The 16,201-nt window shown below is 42.3% G+C and overlaps 1 protein-coding gene across 2 annotated transcripts in view; it reads left to right on the forward strand.

Annotated features, from left to right (window-relative positions):
• Positions 1-14,266, forward strand: part of RALBP1 (ralA binding protein 1) — a 54,056-nt gene extending 39,790 nt beyond the window's left edge. For both annotated transcript variants that reach the window (XM_045793873.2, XM_045793872.2), the window contains exons 7-10: positions 4,812-4,919; positions 9,983-10,104; positions 10,606-10,729; positions 12,543-14,266. In XM_045793873.2, the coding sequence (XP_045649829.1) occupies positions 4,812-4,919; positions 9,983-10,104; positions 10,606-10,729; positions 12,543-12,809 (621 nt within the window). In that variant the 3' untranslated portion in view covers positions 12,810-14,266. The remainder of the gene's footprint in view (positions 1-4,811; positions 4,920-9,982; positions 10,105-10,605; positions 10,730-12,542) is intronic.
• Positions 14,267-16,201: the final 1,935 nt, after the last annotated feature.

A 16,201-nucleotide genomic window follows, 5' to 3' on the forward strand; every position in this document is an offset into this window, starting at 1 on the left:
TCTGTCACATAAATAAATAAAATCTTAAAAAAAAAAAAAAAAGTTGGGTTTTAAAAACTTTTTAAATTAATTAATTAATTGCTGTTTTGTGTTATATTGTAATCAGTACTTTCCTAACGTAATTGATACACGTTTGGCCAGTGGGAACCTTTTCGAGCGGCTCCAGTGTTGTGACATGCACTCATCATTTTTTAGGTTTCCTTTCTTTTTGGCACAACAGAATGTTTCAGGTTCATCTTGTATTTTCTCTACCCCAGCCCTGAAGTTGGATGTTTCTCCAAGGAGTCATGGTTCCTTTCAGTATTTAGAAATCAAGATCTGGGTGCTCAGGTGTGCTCACTGCTACTGTAGTAGCTTGGGTTCCAGGCCCTCAGTGAACACAACTGGAAGATAAAACACACACAGAATATTAAAGTCATGAAAGACGAAGGGTGAGGAACTGTTCCAAATTAAAAAACACTGCACAGACACAACTAAGTACAATAAATGGCCCTTGTGTTGGATCCTGGACAATTGGAAGAAGTGTTACGAAAGACAGTTGGGATAACTGATGAAACAGGCTGGACTAGAAAATTGGATCAATCTTAAAATGTTCTGATTTTGATAATTGTACCATGGTTAATATGAGCATGTCTGTTCTTAAAAAAATCTGCATTAAAATATTTAGGTACAGGGGCACCTGAGTGGCTCAGTTGGTTAAGTGTGTCACTCTTGATTCCGACTCAGGTCACGATCTCAGGGTTGTGAGATCAAGTTCCCTGTTGGGATCTGCGCTGGGCATGAGCCTGCGTAAGATTCTCTCTCTCTGCCCCTCCCCCTTCACACTCTTTCTAAAAAAAAAAAATAATAATAACAAAATTAAAATGTTAAAGTGCATGTTTAAAGAAAAGATGCACAAACAATAAAGGGGCGAAATGTAAACAGCTTTTGAATCTGTTGAGCATAATGGGAAATCACTATATTCTTGTAATTTAAGTAAACTCTGTGGCTAGCATGGGGCTTGAACTCACGATGTTGAGATCAAGAGTGGCATGCTCTACCGACTGAGCCAGCCAGGTGCCCGTTAAATGATACCAAAGTAACAAAATATAAAAAGCTTGAGAAGCACCTTGTAGACTAAAGGCCTACATAAAATGCAGGCTGTTTCCGCAGGTATTGATTCAGTTCACTGAGATGACCTAGCTCTGGCCTTGTTTTTTTTTGTTTTTTGTTTTTTTTTAAAGATTTTATTTATTTATTTGAGAGGGAGAATGAGAGAGAGAGAGAGCATGAGAGGGGGGAGGGTCAGAGGGAGAAGCAGAGTCCCTGCTGAGCAGGGAGCTTGATGCGGACTCGATCCCGAGACTCCAAGATCGTGACCTGAGCCGAAGGCAGATGCCTATCCAACTGAGCCACCCAGGCGCCCTGGCCTTGTTAATGTTTGAACCATCGTATTTAGTAGATACAAGTCATGGTTTTATCAATGAAAAGGGACATTTTCTTAACTCAAGAATAAAGCTAAAACAACCTATATTAACTTTCTTAAAGCTTTACGCCCAACGTGGGATTTAAACACATAATCCGGAGATGGAGAGCTGAATGCTGTACTGACTGAGCCAGCCAGGTGCTTCTATATTTACATCTGCAGTGGCATCAAAGAATGGGCACCTAGGTGGCACGGTCGGTTAAGCATCTGACTCTTGGTTTTGGCTCAGCTCCTGATCTCAGTGTCGTAAGATGTAGCCCCTTGTCAGGCTCCGAGCTCAGCCAGAGTATGCTTAAGACTCTCTCTCTCCCTTGGCCCCTCCTTCCCGCTCTCTCTAAAATAAATAAATCTTTAGTGGCATCAAAGAAATGTATATATAAACACCTACCTTTTGCTGTAGGCAAAGGTAGTTTTGGGACGGTTGGTTAGTAACTGAAAGTAGTTTCATATGGCTGCTAAATTTCATCCTCATACGGAATCTCTTCAGAAAGTTGGGTTTTTAAGAAACTAAACATGATTTTACTGAAAGATGTTTTGTCATTTCCTGCTTGGTTGTACTTGTAAACAGAAGCAGTTAGATAGTGAGACATTTCAGAGACAGCTGGGGAATTTGAGGACTTTGAGTCAGCTCTTTGGAAACACAAAGAGGTACTGAAGATTAGGAGGAGTTTTATTCACCCAATAATAGGAAGACTAGCACGTGACTCCTGATAAGTTTGGGGTACACAAGTCAGATCTTCTCTAGCGTAGTGTGTGTTGTTTGGCTCTGGGACTGCAAGTTGCCCTGCAGCCACACTGAGTCTAAGACCTCAGATCTCTGGACCCTCTTATAACCCGTGTGCAGATTCAGTGCCAGGCCCCAAATATTACTTCCAGGGAACATTAGTTAGCATTTATCAGACTGGGAGAGCATGATCAGTGGTGGTTTGCCATTGTAGTTGTGCTAACAAAGACAACCCATGTGTTTCTGTTGCTTTGAGGTTAGAGATTTGCATTCATGTGGCACTTCATCAGAAAGGAAACATTCATGGGGTTTTTACACATGCACCCCAGGACTGGCAGACTAGCAGAAGCCTTTGTGTATTCTTCTTCCTTCTTTTCTCCTGCTTACCAGATTATCTGTCTTTTGCTTCCTGTGCCTGTTGTCATTACTGTTCCCTTCATTCTTCAGCCTGGAATCAGTGAGTGACTGATCAGCCCTCATGGCTGTAATTGTTAACCATGTGGCATTGCCCACCAGACTTTAAATGGAGGGTCTCTGACCTATGACAGGGATAATGTATGTCTGGTTTTCATTATTCTTACTTCTACTTCTCTCTTGGATAAAAGAGTTGTGACAGAGCAAACCAGAGTCATCATAGAAAGGGATAGGTTACCTTTATCAATTTTCTTTATGCTCTTTTTATACCTGCTCATTCGTTCATAAATTTTCAAAAGGTTCTGTCAAGTTGATTTCAACTTTGAGGAATAAATTACTTTTATTTTTTTTTATTCCTCCCGTGCCATCCAGGAATAAATTATTTTTAAAGATAGAAGTAATGTAATTCATTATAGTAACAAGACTAAAAAGTTAGAAAAAACCACAAGATCATATCAATAGATGCAGAAAAGCATTTAGCAGAATTCAACACTTATTCATGATAAAAGCTCTCAGCAAACGTCATTCTCAGCCTGATATAGAGCATCTGTGAAAAAAATCTGTGACTAATATTGTACATGATGGTGAAACTCTGAATGCTTTCTCCTAAGATGGGGTATACAAGGCAGGGATATCTGTTTTCACCACTCTGTTCAACATTTTACTAGAGGTTTATTCTAGCTAGTACAATAAAGCAAGAGAAAAAGGTATATAGACTGGAAAGAAGAAAATCTTTATACATAGACTACATGACTGTCTACATATAAAATCCTAAGGAATCTATAAAAAAACTAATCAGTGAGTTTAGCAAGGTCGTGGTGGATACAAGATTAGATACACAGAAGTCTGTTGTATTTCTTGATACTAGCAATGAGCAGTTGGATACTGGACCTAAAAAGAAAAAGACCTAAATAAATAGAGTGATGTATCTTAATATTTTAAAGATGATAGGTATTCTCAGATCTGTGGAGTCAATCGCAGTCAAAATCTCAACAGGTGTTTTTTGTGGAAATTAACAAGCTCCTCAAAAATTTCTGTGGAAATACAAATGATCTAAATGGGGAAAAAGAAAAACATTGGGGGATTCACACTACTTGATTTTAAGACTGTTAAGCTACAGTAACCAAGACAGTAGATACTGGATAAAAGTAGACATATAGAATAGGAAGTCCAGAAGTAGACCCACACATATATGGACAATTAATTTTCAACAAAGATGATAAGACAATCCTTTGGGGAAGACTTTTCAGTAAATGATGCTGGAACAATTGGATAGCTGTATGCCAAAAAAGAATAACCAAAACAAAACCTTGACTCTTTCCACACTGCATGTACAAGAATTAACTCAATGAGTCATACTTTAAGACCTAAAAAAAAATAATAATAACTTCTAGGAGAAAACAAGATCTTATTGACTTTGGCTTAGGCAATGATTTCTTAAATAGGACACAGTACCCATGAACTGTAAAAGAAAATTTTGTTAGGGTGCCTGGGTGGCTCAGTCAGTTAAGCGTCTGCTTTTGGCTCAGGTCATGATCCCGGGGTCTTGGGATTGAGCCCCGCATCAGACTCCCTGCTCAGCGGGGAGTCTGCATCTCCCTCGCCCTCTGCCCCATCCCCCCACCCCACTTGTGCCCATACGCGCTTTCTCTCCCTCTCTCTCTCAAAGAAAAATTTGTTAGATTACATTTTATCAGCATGCTAAAACATGCTCTTCAAAAGACACTTATTTAGTCATTTAAAAATCTTTTCCTTTGGGAACTGTTGAAAAGGAAAAACAAAGCTGGGGGATCACAATGCCGGATTTCGAGCAATACTACAAAGCTGTGATCACAAAGACAGCATGGTACTGGCACAAAAACAGACACATAGACCAATGGAACAGAATAGAGAACCCAGAAATGGACCCTCGGCTCTTTGGGCAAATAATCTTCGATAAAGCAGGAAAAAACATCCGGTGGAAAAAAGACAGTCTCTTCAATAAATGGTGCTGGGAAAATTGGACAGCTACATGCAAAAGAATGAACCTTGACCACTCTCTCACACCATACACAAAGATAAACTCCAAATGGACGAAAGACCTCGATGTGAGACTTTTTCAACTCTAGGAAATGAGAAGGAAACTTCTAAATGGTGATGGTGTGAAATTGTTGAATATATGTTACAATTGGGCTGACTGGGTTCTTCTTCATTTATTTTGCTTGACAGGAGTGCGAAACCAAGATTGCACAAGAGATTGCCAGTCTTTCAAAAGAGGATGTTTCCAAAGAAGAAATGAATGAAAATGAAGAAGTTATAAATATTCTCCTTGCTCAGGTATGCTAAACTTTTTTTCCTCTATTTTGCAAGATCCTTTTTAAAAAATAAAAATTGTACATATTTAAAGTGTACATACAACATGATTTGATAGACCTATACATAGAGAAGTGATTACTACAGTAAAGCTAATTAACATTATCTCCTCATCTAGTTAGTTACCTTTTTCTTTTGTGATGGGAGCACCTGAAATCCATTCTTTTAGTGTATTTCCAGTATTCAGTACAGTATTATTAACTATAGTCATAGTCTAGATCTGTAGACTTACTCATTCTTTGTAATTGCAACTTTGTATCTTTTGACCAATATCTCCCCATTTTCCCCATCCCCCAGCCTCTGGTAACCACTGTTCTGCTCTCTACCTCTGTGAATTTTTTTTTTTTTTTTTAAAGATTCCACCTAGAAGTGAGATCATATGTGAGTGTCTGCCTTTCTCTGGCTTTTTTCACTTAGCATACATAATGTCCTCCAGGTTTATCCATGTTATCATAAATGGCAGGATTTCCTTCTTTCTTATGGCTGATACTCCTGTGTATATGTTTATAAACCTCACGTCTTCTTTATCCATTTGCGCATTGACCATTGGGTTGTTTTTATATTTTGACTATTGTGAATAATGCTGCAGTAAACATGGCAGTTCTTCAGTATCCTTTTCATTTCCTTTGGATATAAACCCAAAGGTGGAATTGCTGGATCATAGGGTAGTTCTATTTTTTGTTTTTTGAGGAACCTCCATTCTGTTTTCCATAATGGCTGTATTCAGTTTACATTCCCACCAACAGTGTACAAGAATTCCATTTTCTCTACATCCTTTTTTTTTTTTTTTTTTGATAATAGACATCCTAACAGTTGTAAAGTAATATCTCATTGTGGTTTTGATTTGCATTTTCCTGATAACAAGTGATGTTTGGTCATTTGTAGGTCTTCTGTTAAGAAATGCCTGTTCAGGTCCTTTGCCCATTTTTGAATTGGGTTGGTTGTTTTCTACCTGTTGAATTGGTTGCGTTCCTTAGAAATTTTGGATATTTACCTCTTATCTGATGTATGGTTTGCAAATATTTTCTCCCATTCCATAGGTTGTCTCTTCACTCTGTTGACTTTTTCCTTTGCTGTGCAGAAGCTTTTTAGTTTGATGCCATCCCATTTGTCTATTTTTTGCTTTAGTTGCCTGCTTTGGGGGTCATATCTAAAAAGTCACTGCCTAGACCAGTGTCAAGGGACCTTTTTCTTATGTTTTCTTGCTAATAGTTACATGGTTTAGATCTTATATTTAAATCTTTAATTTGAGTTGATTTATATATATGGAGTAAGGGTCCAGTTTTATTCTTTTGCACATGGAAGACCAGTTTCCCTGCACCATTTATTTGAATGGATGATCCTTTCCCTATATGTGTTCTTGGCACCTTTGCAAAGATCAGTTGGCCATAAATGTGTGGATTTATTTTTGGGCTCTCTGTTCCACTCTATTGGTCTCTGTCTTTTTCTGCCAGTACCATACTGTTTTATTACAGCTTTTGAAATCAGTATACTTTGAAATCAGGTAGTGTGATGCCTCCAACTTTGTTCCTTTTGTTCAGGATCGCTTTAACTTAACAGTCTGTTTTGGTTCTGTATACATTTTAGGATTATTTTTTCTATTTCTGTGAAAAACACCATTGGAAATTTGAATCTTGAGAGCTCTTTGAGTAGTATGAACATTTTAACTATTATTTCTTCTGATCTATGAACATGGGATATTTTTCCATTTATTTGTGTCTTCAGTTTTTTTCATCAGTGTTTTAGTTTGAATAGGTCTTTTACTTCCTTGGTTAAATTTAATCTAAGTATTTTATTTTTTGTTGCTGTTGTAAATGGAATTTTCTTAATTTCTTTTTCAGATAGTTCACTAGGGTACAGAAATACAACTGATTTTTGTATGTTGATTTTATATTCTGCAACTTTACTGAATTGGTTTAACAGGTCTTTTGTTTTTTTTGTTGCTTTTGGTAGAGTCTTTAGGGTTTTCTGTATATAAGATCACATTGTCTGCAAACAGAGACAATTTTATTTCTTTCCAGTTTGGATACATTTTATTTCTTTTCTTTGTCTAATTACTCTGGCTAGGCTTTCCAGTACTAACTAGTGAATAGAAGTGGTGAGAGTGGGCATGATTGTCTTGCTCCTGATCTTAGAGGAAATGCTTTTAACCTTTAACTGTGGAGTATGATGTTACCTATGGGCTTACCATATGTGGCCTTTATTATGTTGATATGTGTCCCTTCTATACCCACTTTGTTAAGACTTTTTATCATGAAAGGAAGCATTTTGTCAAATGCTTTTTTCATCTGAGATGATCATAAGATTTTTATCTTTCATTCTGTCAATGTGGTGTATCCCATTTATTGAGATGCATATGTTGAACTGTCCTTGCACTCCAGAGATAATTTCCACGTGATCTTTTTAATGTATTGTTGAATTTGGTTTGCTGGTATGCTGTTGAGGATTTTTGCATCTGTGTTCCTCAGGGATATCAGCCTGTAATTTTCTTGTAATGTCTTTGGCTCTGGGACAAGGGTAATGCTGGCCTTGTGAAAGGAAGTTTGGGAACATTTTAAAGTTTTTTTTTTTTGGAAGAGTTTGAAAAGGTTTGGCATTATTTCTTTAAATATTTGGTAGAATTCGCTTGTGAAGCCGTCTGGTCCTGGTTTTTGCTTGGTTAAGCGATTTTTAATTACTGATTCAATCTTTGTACTGCTCTCCAGATTTTCAGTCTTTATGATTCAGTCTTGGTAGGTAATATGTTCCCAAGAACATATCCATTTCTTCTAGGTTATCCACTTTGTTGGTGTATAATGCTTGTAGTAGTCTCTTCTAATGTTCTGTATTTCTGTGGTATCAGTTGTAATGTTTCCCCTTTCATTTATAGTTTTGAGTTCTCTCTCTCAGTCTAGCTAAGGTGTGCCAATTATGTTTTTTTTTCAAAAAACCAACTCTTAGTTTTACTGATCTTTTATATTGATTTTATAGTCTCTATTTCATTTATTTCTGCTCTGATCTGTATCATTTCCTCCCTTCTGCTAACTTTAGGGTTAGTTTGTTCTTTTTCTAGTTCCTTGACGTGTAGAATAGGTTATTTCAGATCTTTTTTCTTAATGAAGCCATTTATACCAGAAACTTTCCTCTTTGAGCTGCCTTTGCTGCATCCCGTACTTGTGACATATGTTTCCACTTTGATTCATCTCTAGATGATTTGAGTCAGTTTTTGACCCATTGCTTATTCAGGAGTGTGTTGTAAGACTCCTAATGGTCATCATATATTAAATTTAAGAAGCTCAACTACAGAGGTGTGAATCTTTTAAAGAAACTTAGAAGACGATTTGGCAGCCTTAGAGGGATCGTGCCTGTTATATTTGGTCTTACCTTTTTGTGGTGTTTGCCTAACACCTAACCACATCTCCTTTCAGCTGGAGGAAGAAGCTACCTTCTATTGATTACTTCTTACTAGACACTGTTCTAGATGCTTTACTTAATCTCATTTTATCCACACACAGGTCTGAATTATAGGTGTTTTCCCCAACTTACAGATTAGTTGTACTTGTTCCATATTAATGAGATTGGACTTGAATAAATATTTTAAGACATGTTCTTCCTGACCACAAAGTTTGGGATCCTTGAAATGTAACAGTACAGATTTTATTTGATTGTTATTGCTGATAATATCTGTTTAGATATTTTGATTTTATTCTTTGTGGTTGAAAGCTGTTGGAGAGGAGTTGTTTTATTATTCATTCATTGATTTGACAGATAGCCCTTGAGTATCTACTGTTCTAGGCATAGAGCTGAAGATGAGCTCCTTTCGTTCTCTCTTGAATTTCTTAAGTCAAATTTACTCTGTTCTGGAATCTTCCAGAGTTTAACCAGAAATGAATGAAATTCTAGGCACAGCAGCGTCTGTACTCCCAGAAATTCATGGATATGGGACACCTAAAGCTGGACAAGTTCCAGTCCTTTTCTGTCACTTGAGAAAGACTGTGTTTTGCCTGCCAGGGACACATCGCTCTTCCCCTGAAGACAAGATGAAGTCCCAGATTATGTCTTTATTTCAGAGTTTTCCAATTTGATATTTCTCAGCACATTAACTTTACTAGGTGTACTGGGGTAAAGGGAAAACGTGTGTTTAGAAACCTGTGGGAAAGGAACCCTGCATATTCCATCTCCAAGCTCACTCGCTTGTCAGAGGCTTTGAGTAGTTCCCTCTAGAACTTGACTACAGTGTCTTTCAGGTTTGATCACAGGTGCTTATCCCCTGGATATCTAGGAATTGGGAAGGAAATGCTGTAGAGCTTTGCCTCCAACTCCTCGTTTTCATAGCCATACATTTCTACCTCTGGAACTCTTGCTTTGATTCTTTTCTCTAGTTTGGAGGGGTTAGGTAGATCTTGGACAGATAGGGGTTTTTTCTCCCCCTCTGGTGATTCAGTTTTAGAAATGCATGTTCTGTGAAAGCAGAATATTTACTGTTTATCATCTCCGGGGACATGGGTTGAAGAGGTTGGTGGCTTTTGGTGAGGAGAAAAGATTTCTTCCGGGAACATCTTCCCTTTACTAGATCTACTTTAAGGTGATACTGACATCAGCTGTGTATCTCCTGGGTCCTTTTCCCAGTGCACTGTCAGGGGCCATCTTGACCCTGAAATAGACACTCCCTTTACTGAGTGGTGGGAAGGCATTCAGGAGGGACTGAGACTCAAAAACAGACATAGTCACTTGACCTTTGGCTTTGTGCCCAGTGTGATTGCCTCGTAGGGAGCCTTTGCAAAACGAGGACATGGGATTCCTAGGTGGCATTTTATGTCTTGAGAAAAATCTAGACATTCCTCCCAAATAACTTAGTCTACCTTTTCTCAGAGAGCTTTTTCTTGACATTAAGGAAATAGGATACAAGCTTTGCAGTATAAGCTTTCCCATAACTTGTGTTATGTATATATGGGGCTAAAGAATTCAAGGGAACATAGGAGGCCCCAGAAAAGTGACATTTCCTAGATTCATACTTGCAAGGTGTTCACCAGTGATCATTATTTCAGGAGAACGAGATCCTGACTGAACAGGAGGAGCTTCTAGCCATGGAGCAGTTTCTACGACGACAGATTGCCTCAGAAAAAGAAGAGATTGAACGCCTCAGAGCTGAGATTGCTGAAATTCAGAGGTAAAGGAAAGCAGAGGGTTTTAAGTTTTCAAGTATGTTCACTTAAATATAAGCACAAACTTGTTTCAGCTCTCAAACTTCCATACAAAAGAACTGGGCATCCAAATCAGTCATCTTTCAAGTTTCTTCTTTGTTTTTAAGATTTATTTATTTGACAGAGAGTTTACACAGTTGGGGGTGGTGGGGTGGTGGCGGGGAGGGGGAGAGAGAGAATCTCAAGCAGACTCCCTGCGGAACGTGAAGCCCAACCAGGGCTTGATTCCGTGACCCTGAGACCATGACCTTAGCTGAAACCAAGAGTTGGACGCTCAACTGACTGAGCCACCCAGGCGCCCCTAACTTTCTTCATGATTGAGTCTTAAGAATGGTGCTGTATCAAGCAGATTCATGAAAACCTGGGAAATCTAAAAGAAGGGTGGGAAGGGAGCTCACTGGTCCTTTGCTTCCTTCTGCTTCCTTCCTCTGCTCAATGGTCCTTTTCTCTTGGCCTCCCACCCACAGCCGTCAGCAGCATGTCCGCAGTGAGACCGAGGAGTACTCCTCTGACAGTGAGAGTGAGAGTGAGGATGAAGAGGAGCTTCAGATCATCCTGGAGGACTTACAGAGGCAGAATGAAGAGCTAGAAGTAAGCACCAGCTTCCAGAAACTTGTAGAGGCCACCTCTTTCCGTTAGAAGTTGTCTTCCTTTCCTTGGGAAACAATGGGGAGGCTGAGTAGAGAGGAGTTTAGGGGACATCTCACCAGAGTGTGCAGGGCCTGAGCTGGTCCTGGCCGTGCACACAGCACAGGTGTAACCTCACTGGGCATCCCTGGGTGTGATGACCTTTCCCTCCCACTTATGGGAAGCCTTTCTTGAACAGTTGTGGAAGATCTGGGCTAACTTCCCAGAGATGAACAGAAAGAGAAATGCTGGTGGAAGAAGGAAAAGTCTCCTGACTCACCTGTGGGTAAAATGGGGAGAAAGTTTTCTCTCGTCTCTTAACCCCTGAAGCAGCCAGTGTGAGTAAACTTGGCACTAGGGATCTGGGAGGCAACTGCATGGTGAAAAGAAAGCAAGAGATTTACATGGTCCTGATCAGAATTTCCCTTCTTACCCCAGATTAATCATTGTCTCTGGATGTTTTACCTTAGGGAAAATTCTCTCTTTACCTGAGAGAAAGAAGCCATTTCCTCTTAGATTCTAAGAATGGTGGGACAACTTTGTTTCTCTCGTCCCGGTGCATTCAGCTTCTGGGGCAAATCAGAGCCACCCACTGCATAGAACACTAGAATTCCACGCCAAACAAGTTCTGTGGACAGAGTTGAGAGGGGCTGCCCACCGAGGCTCAAGTCTCAGAACACTTGCCACGGCCAGGGTTGTGTTGTGTTGTGTGCGGTTGGGACCTGGGCCACTGGGTAGCTTCCCTTCTTTAGAAGGGTCTCAATGTTGCCACTTTATTTTGCTTTCTTAACATTTTACAGATCATATGAAAATCCTAAGTAGGAAAACATATTCCAGAATTGTAGTACTTAGGTTACAGGCTTAGCTGCTGTAACAAAGAGAAGACTCCCATGGTTTGAACAAGACAGTTCTGTGCCTCGCCTGGTAGACATCTAGGTCTCCCACCCTCCACACTAGTGGAAAACACTTGGGGTCCAGAGTAGCCCCTTAGGTCTTACCCACTCTTAGCAGGAAGGGGGAAAGAAGGTTCCCAAGAACACCTGGTGGCTAAGGGCAAGTGGCACAAGTAGAAGCCAGCGCTTCTTCTCGTACCGTTGGCAGAGGCGCGGTGCCAGGCCACAGCTGCAAGGGAGGCTGGGGGACACGGGCTGCGTGTGGGCGCTGCCGCAGAGCAGAGGGGTGTGCCTGTAGCGGCTGGCCCCGGCTTTGGGAGGTCAGCGGAGTTTGGCATCAGCTTCTGTTCTGCTTTACCTTGGCTCTGCTGAAGGAGTGCAGTAATGGAGAACTGATAGCTCTCTCCTTTCCCTAAGTCGCACAGTTCAGATGTTAAGTAATGCCATTCAGAAAAGACAAAGACATCCACTTTCGAGACGAGTCTGGGATTTTATCCTGGCTCTGACTTCCCCTTCTGGTTGCTGGTCAAGTCACTTTTATCTTCCACTTACTTACGGGCTGGTCAGGAGTCAGTTCAAAACAGAAATTAAACCTGTTTTAAACACTGAAATGTTTAATGTCATTAAGCAAGCTGTCTGTTGGTGCATTTATCTTTTCCAGATGTGTTTACTCTTCTGTAATGAGCAGAATTTTGTGCATTCTGGGCCAAGGTGTCTACGTGTCTCATTTGCATATTCATGTTCTCATCTCCCGTTTGACCACGAAGTTGAGGAAACAAGTAGATTCTCGTGTAGGGTACCCTTGCGAACTGTTCTCTGTCCCTGAATCACGCTCCTTTTGCCCTTCTTGCTTAAGTGACAACTGTTCCTTTGTCTTCCCCAAGATAAAGAACAATCATTTGAATCAAGCAATCCACGAAGAGCGCGAGGCCATCATCGAACTGCGGGTGCAGCTCCGGCTGCTGCAGCTGCAGCGAGCCAAGCCCGAGCCGCAGGGGCAGGACGACGACGAGCCCGAGCGGCGTGGGGGCGCCGCGCAGCCGCCCAGAGACAGCGCCCTGGAGACGAAAGCGGCTAAGGAGCCGCCGAAGGCAGGCAAGGAGCAGGCCAAGCCGTCACCGAGCAGAGACCGGAAGGAGACGCCCATCTGAGCGGCCCGAGCGTCACGAAATCCCCAGACCCGCCGAGACCTGTGCGTCTTACTGTAACCCCGAGAGTCGGAGTGCACAACTCTCTGCTGTACATTCTGTAAAGATGTTTTTCTCCTCAGACTCTTCCTTCTTTTCACACGTATGACTTCTCCGCGTCAGGCTCAGGTTACACGGGAGGACAAAGCAGTGCACGCAGCGTGGGCTTGTAGGGGACAGATGAGTTTTCCAGATAGCGTCAGCTTATTTGAAGATTAATTTTCTTTGTTAACTTAAAACTATTTTAACCCTTGAGTGGCTTCTTTTTAAACCAAAAATTGTCTTTCTTTGCTTTTTTATTACAGCAGAATCAGGATCTCTTTCTCTCGTTCAAGGGGGGGGAACCAGACAAGGTACACACTGTTCCTGCCTTGTGGATTGCCCCACAGTCTCACCCTCCGGGATCTCTGCTTACTAGTCACTCTTGCTTGTGCCTTTTACACCTTTTTGGTGCAGATTATATAATGGGGAGCTGCCTCATATTTCCTGACTGGCCAGAACGGCTCTTACTGAGGTTACCTTTACCCACCCTCGTCACCCTCTCCTTTGACGGTCCTAAACCACAGTGCATGAGCCTGAGTCACAGGATTGCCTAGCCAGTCACAGACAGAGCTGCCAGCGGAGCCTGCCCACTGGCCCGGGGCAGTGTGGCCCGCGTGGCCCCCAGTGGCGCAGCGCAGCAGCCCCCTCGCTCCTGCGGGCTCCTTGCTGCTGGTGATGAGCACATGCTTTTCACTGGGTTGGTGGAAGGTAGCTGCCTGGCCTAAGGCAGCCACACACAGGCTGGGTTTCTGAACTCAGAAATAGTGTGTGACTGGTTTGCCACGAAACACAGAATGACTGAGATTGCTTGCTTGGGCTAGAATGTAAAAGTCTCTTTGCCTGAATAAGCCATATATGCTCTTAAACAAGTTTTCAATGACCCGTATCATCTCCGTGAACCTCCTGATGGACTCCCAATTGAAAAGATTGAGCAATAGAAAAAAACCTTTTCCTTTAAATGATAGCTGTGATCCCCGGCCCCGTTTTCTTGCTTCCGTAACTTCTCTGGTGACTGAGGCATCTGGGAGGTCAGCTCTCAGGCACCTCTATCAGTCACGCTCTGCCGGAATCAGTGGCACCCATGAGGTAGGTCAGCTCTCGTGGCTGTGAAGACAGACCCCACACACTCAAGGTGATGGAAACAAACCCCCCACGAGGGCTCTGTCCTCTCCTAGTTACTATTTATTTTCAGCACCTGTTTGATGCGGTTTTTTATTCTCTACCTATTGCACTGTTGTGACTTGTTGGCCATTGTTTGATTTTTGTATGAAAAAAAAGCTTTGTTATAGAAATCAGCATACTATTTTTTTAAATCTGGAGAGAAGATATTATGGTGACTGAAAATATGGTCAGGTGTCAAATATAAACGTATAAAAGCCTTCTTGCTGTCCTGTCGGTCATATTACATTCATTTCGTATTTGCTGGCAATATTTAAGGTTTCTTTTTTGTTTATGTAAACTCTAATTTCTATCAAGGTGTCATTGATTTTTAAAATTAGTATTTCATTACAGTTGTCTCAGCGTTGGTTAACTAATTTTTGCCAGGACCATTATTGATCAAGCAAATAAATTCAACAGCCATTTGAGGAAAAACAAAACAAAACAAAACCCAGCGTCTTGTTTTATTTGTACATGTTCCTTCTTCGAAGCAGGTAGCACCCTGTGGCTGGCTGGGATTGGTTGGATACTTCTTTAAGGTCCCGGAGGTCACTAACCTTTGGTTTTAGCTCGCTGTCTGCTCCTCACCTCGGTGGACTTGATGCCCCTGGCTGGTTGCAAGGGTTTGCTGTCGTCCTTCCCCAGGTAGATGCTTCCTGCTGAGGAAGCACAGGATCGTGCGGCCCAGCTGACTGGGATCGGCGCGGAGGCTGCTTCTGTGAGCGACGTCCTGCTTACAGGGCAGAGTGCCCTTCGCAACGATGCATGGGTCAGTCAGCCTGACTTAGCAAGAGAGCAGGTTAGTTATTACAAAGTCACCTTCACTTCAGGGCTGGCAGGGGTCTGTCAGGCAGCTTAACTAGCATTGATTAGGCGATTTCTGGTGAAGATTCCATTGCCAGGAGCTCTGAACTTAGAATTAAGTTGTGCTTGCTGATGTGGGGCTTAGCATAAGTCTCTAACAATAACCCCCGTCTTGATGAGACTCTCAGCCTGGAGGGATGGGATCAAAAATTAAGGCATTAGTGTTCCTCTCTGCTACCATTCTGGTGTTCTTGCAGTTTTCGCCCAGTGTCGGGTTCACATTCTTTAATTTGGCCATTCTCTGTTCCTTTTCTGATGTTACATTCTTAGGGAGATCATCTGCGTGGTGGTAAGTGGCGGTGGACATGGGTTTAAAGCTTTTGAGAGATTCGGCGAGGGGCCATGGTCCCCAAGACCCAAGGCAGTCAACAAAGACACCCTGTTTGAAGGAGTCATTTACGTCAACTGGCGTGTTCACAGCTCTTGGGTAGCTGCGTCTCCACTTGCACACCAGTGTCCGTCCAAGTGCAGCCAGTGGCACTGGCCACAGCACAGACCCCGCCCTGCTCAGCTGACAGACACCCAGGGGCCTCCCAAGTATCAAGACCGGTGAGAGAGCTCAGGCTTTGCTTGTCACGCGGCAGCTGTCGCTGCAGCAGCAGATTCTTCATGTCTTCAGGAGTTAAGGAGAAGTTCTGATCCTGGCCACATTTGCACTGACGCTTAGCCAGCTGAAGAGGGCAATCTGTTGAAGGGCGTGAGTCTGGAATCGAGTGCTTCCTGGGCAGTCTGGTTTGAGTCTGCGGCTTGGGCCTGGCCCGCTGACAGCCGTGGAGGCCCGTACGTACCATTTCCGGATCTGCAGACTGCACAGGTGGTTTTATTCTGGTAGCATCTCTTATCTGTTTCTTGGTCCAGAGCCTGGACGCAAGGTTCCCCAGGTTTGGGGTTAACAGGACATAGGGAGATGGACCCCAAGGGTTAGGGAGCCCGACAGCACCGAGAGAGGGCTGAGCTTGTTCCAAAGAAACCAAGGCATCGGAAATCAGAAAGTTAGTGATGGACAGAACTACAGGATCACCAGCGTCGTGGCAAATCCGGCGGTGATTTAATCCATGTCGATTACCTGCTTGAGGTGTGTGAACAAGGTCGTTTCTGGGCCAGAGGCAAGGCAAAAGATGAGCAAAAGAATCCTGAAGACCTTCATGGTGTAAGAATTAGGGAAAGGATGGTCAGAGAGGGAAGAAGGAGTAGAAAGAAGCATTCTTGGCCCCACGTCTCAGAAGCTGTCTGCCTGAGTGTTGGCTACTTCTCTTCCTGGTCACTTTCTTTTGAGGGCTCCAGCCATTTGC

Source organism: Ursus americanus, chromosome 19 (assembly GCF_024610735.1).
Source record: "Ursus americanus isolate L20-20 chromosome 19, mUrsAme1.1.p, whole genome shotgun sequence".
NCBI classification, from domain to species: Eukaryota; Metazoa; Chordata; class Mammalia; order Carnivora; family Ursidae; genus Ursus; species Ursus americanus.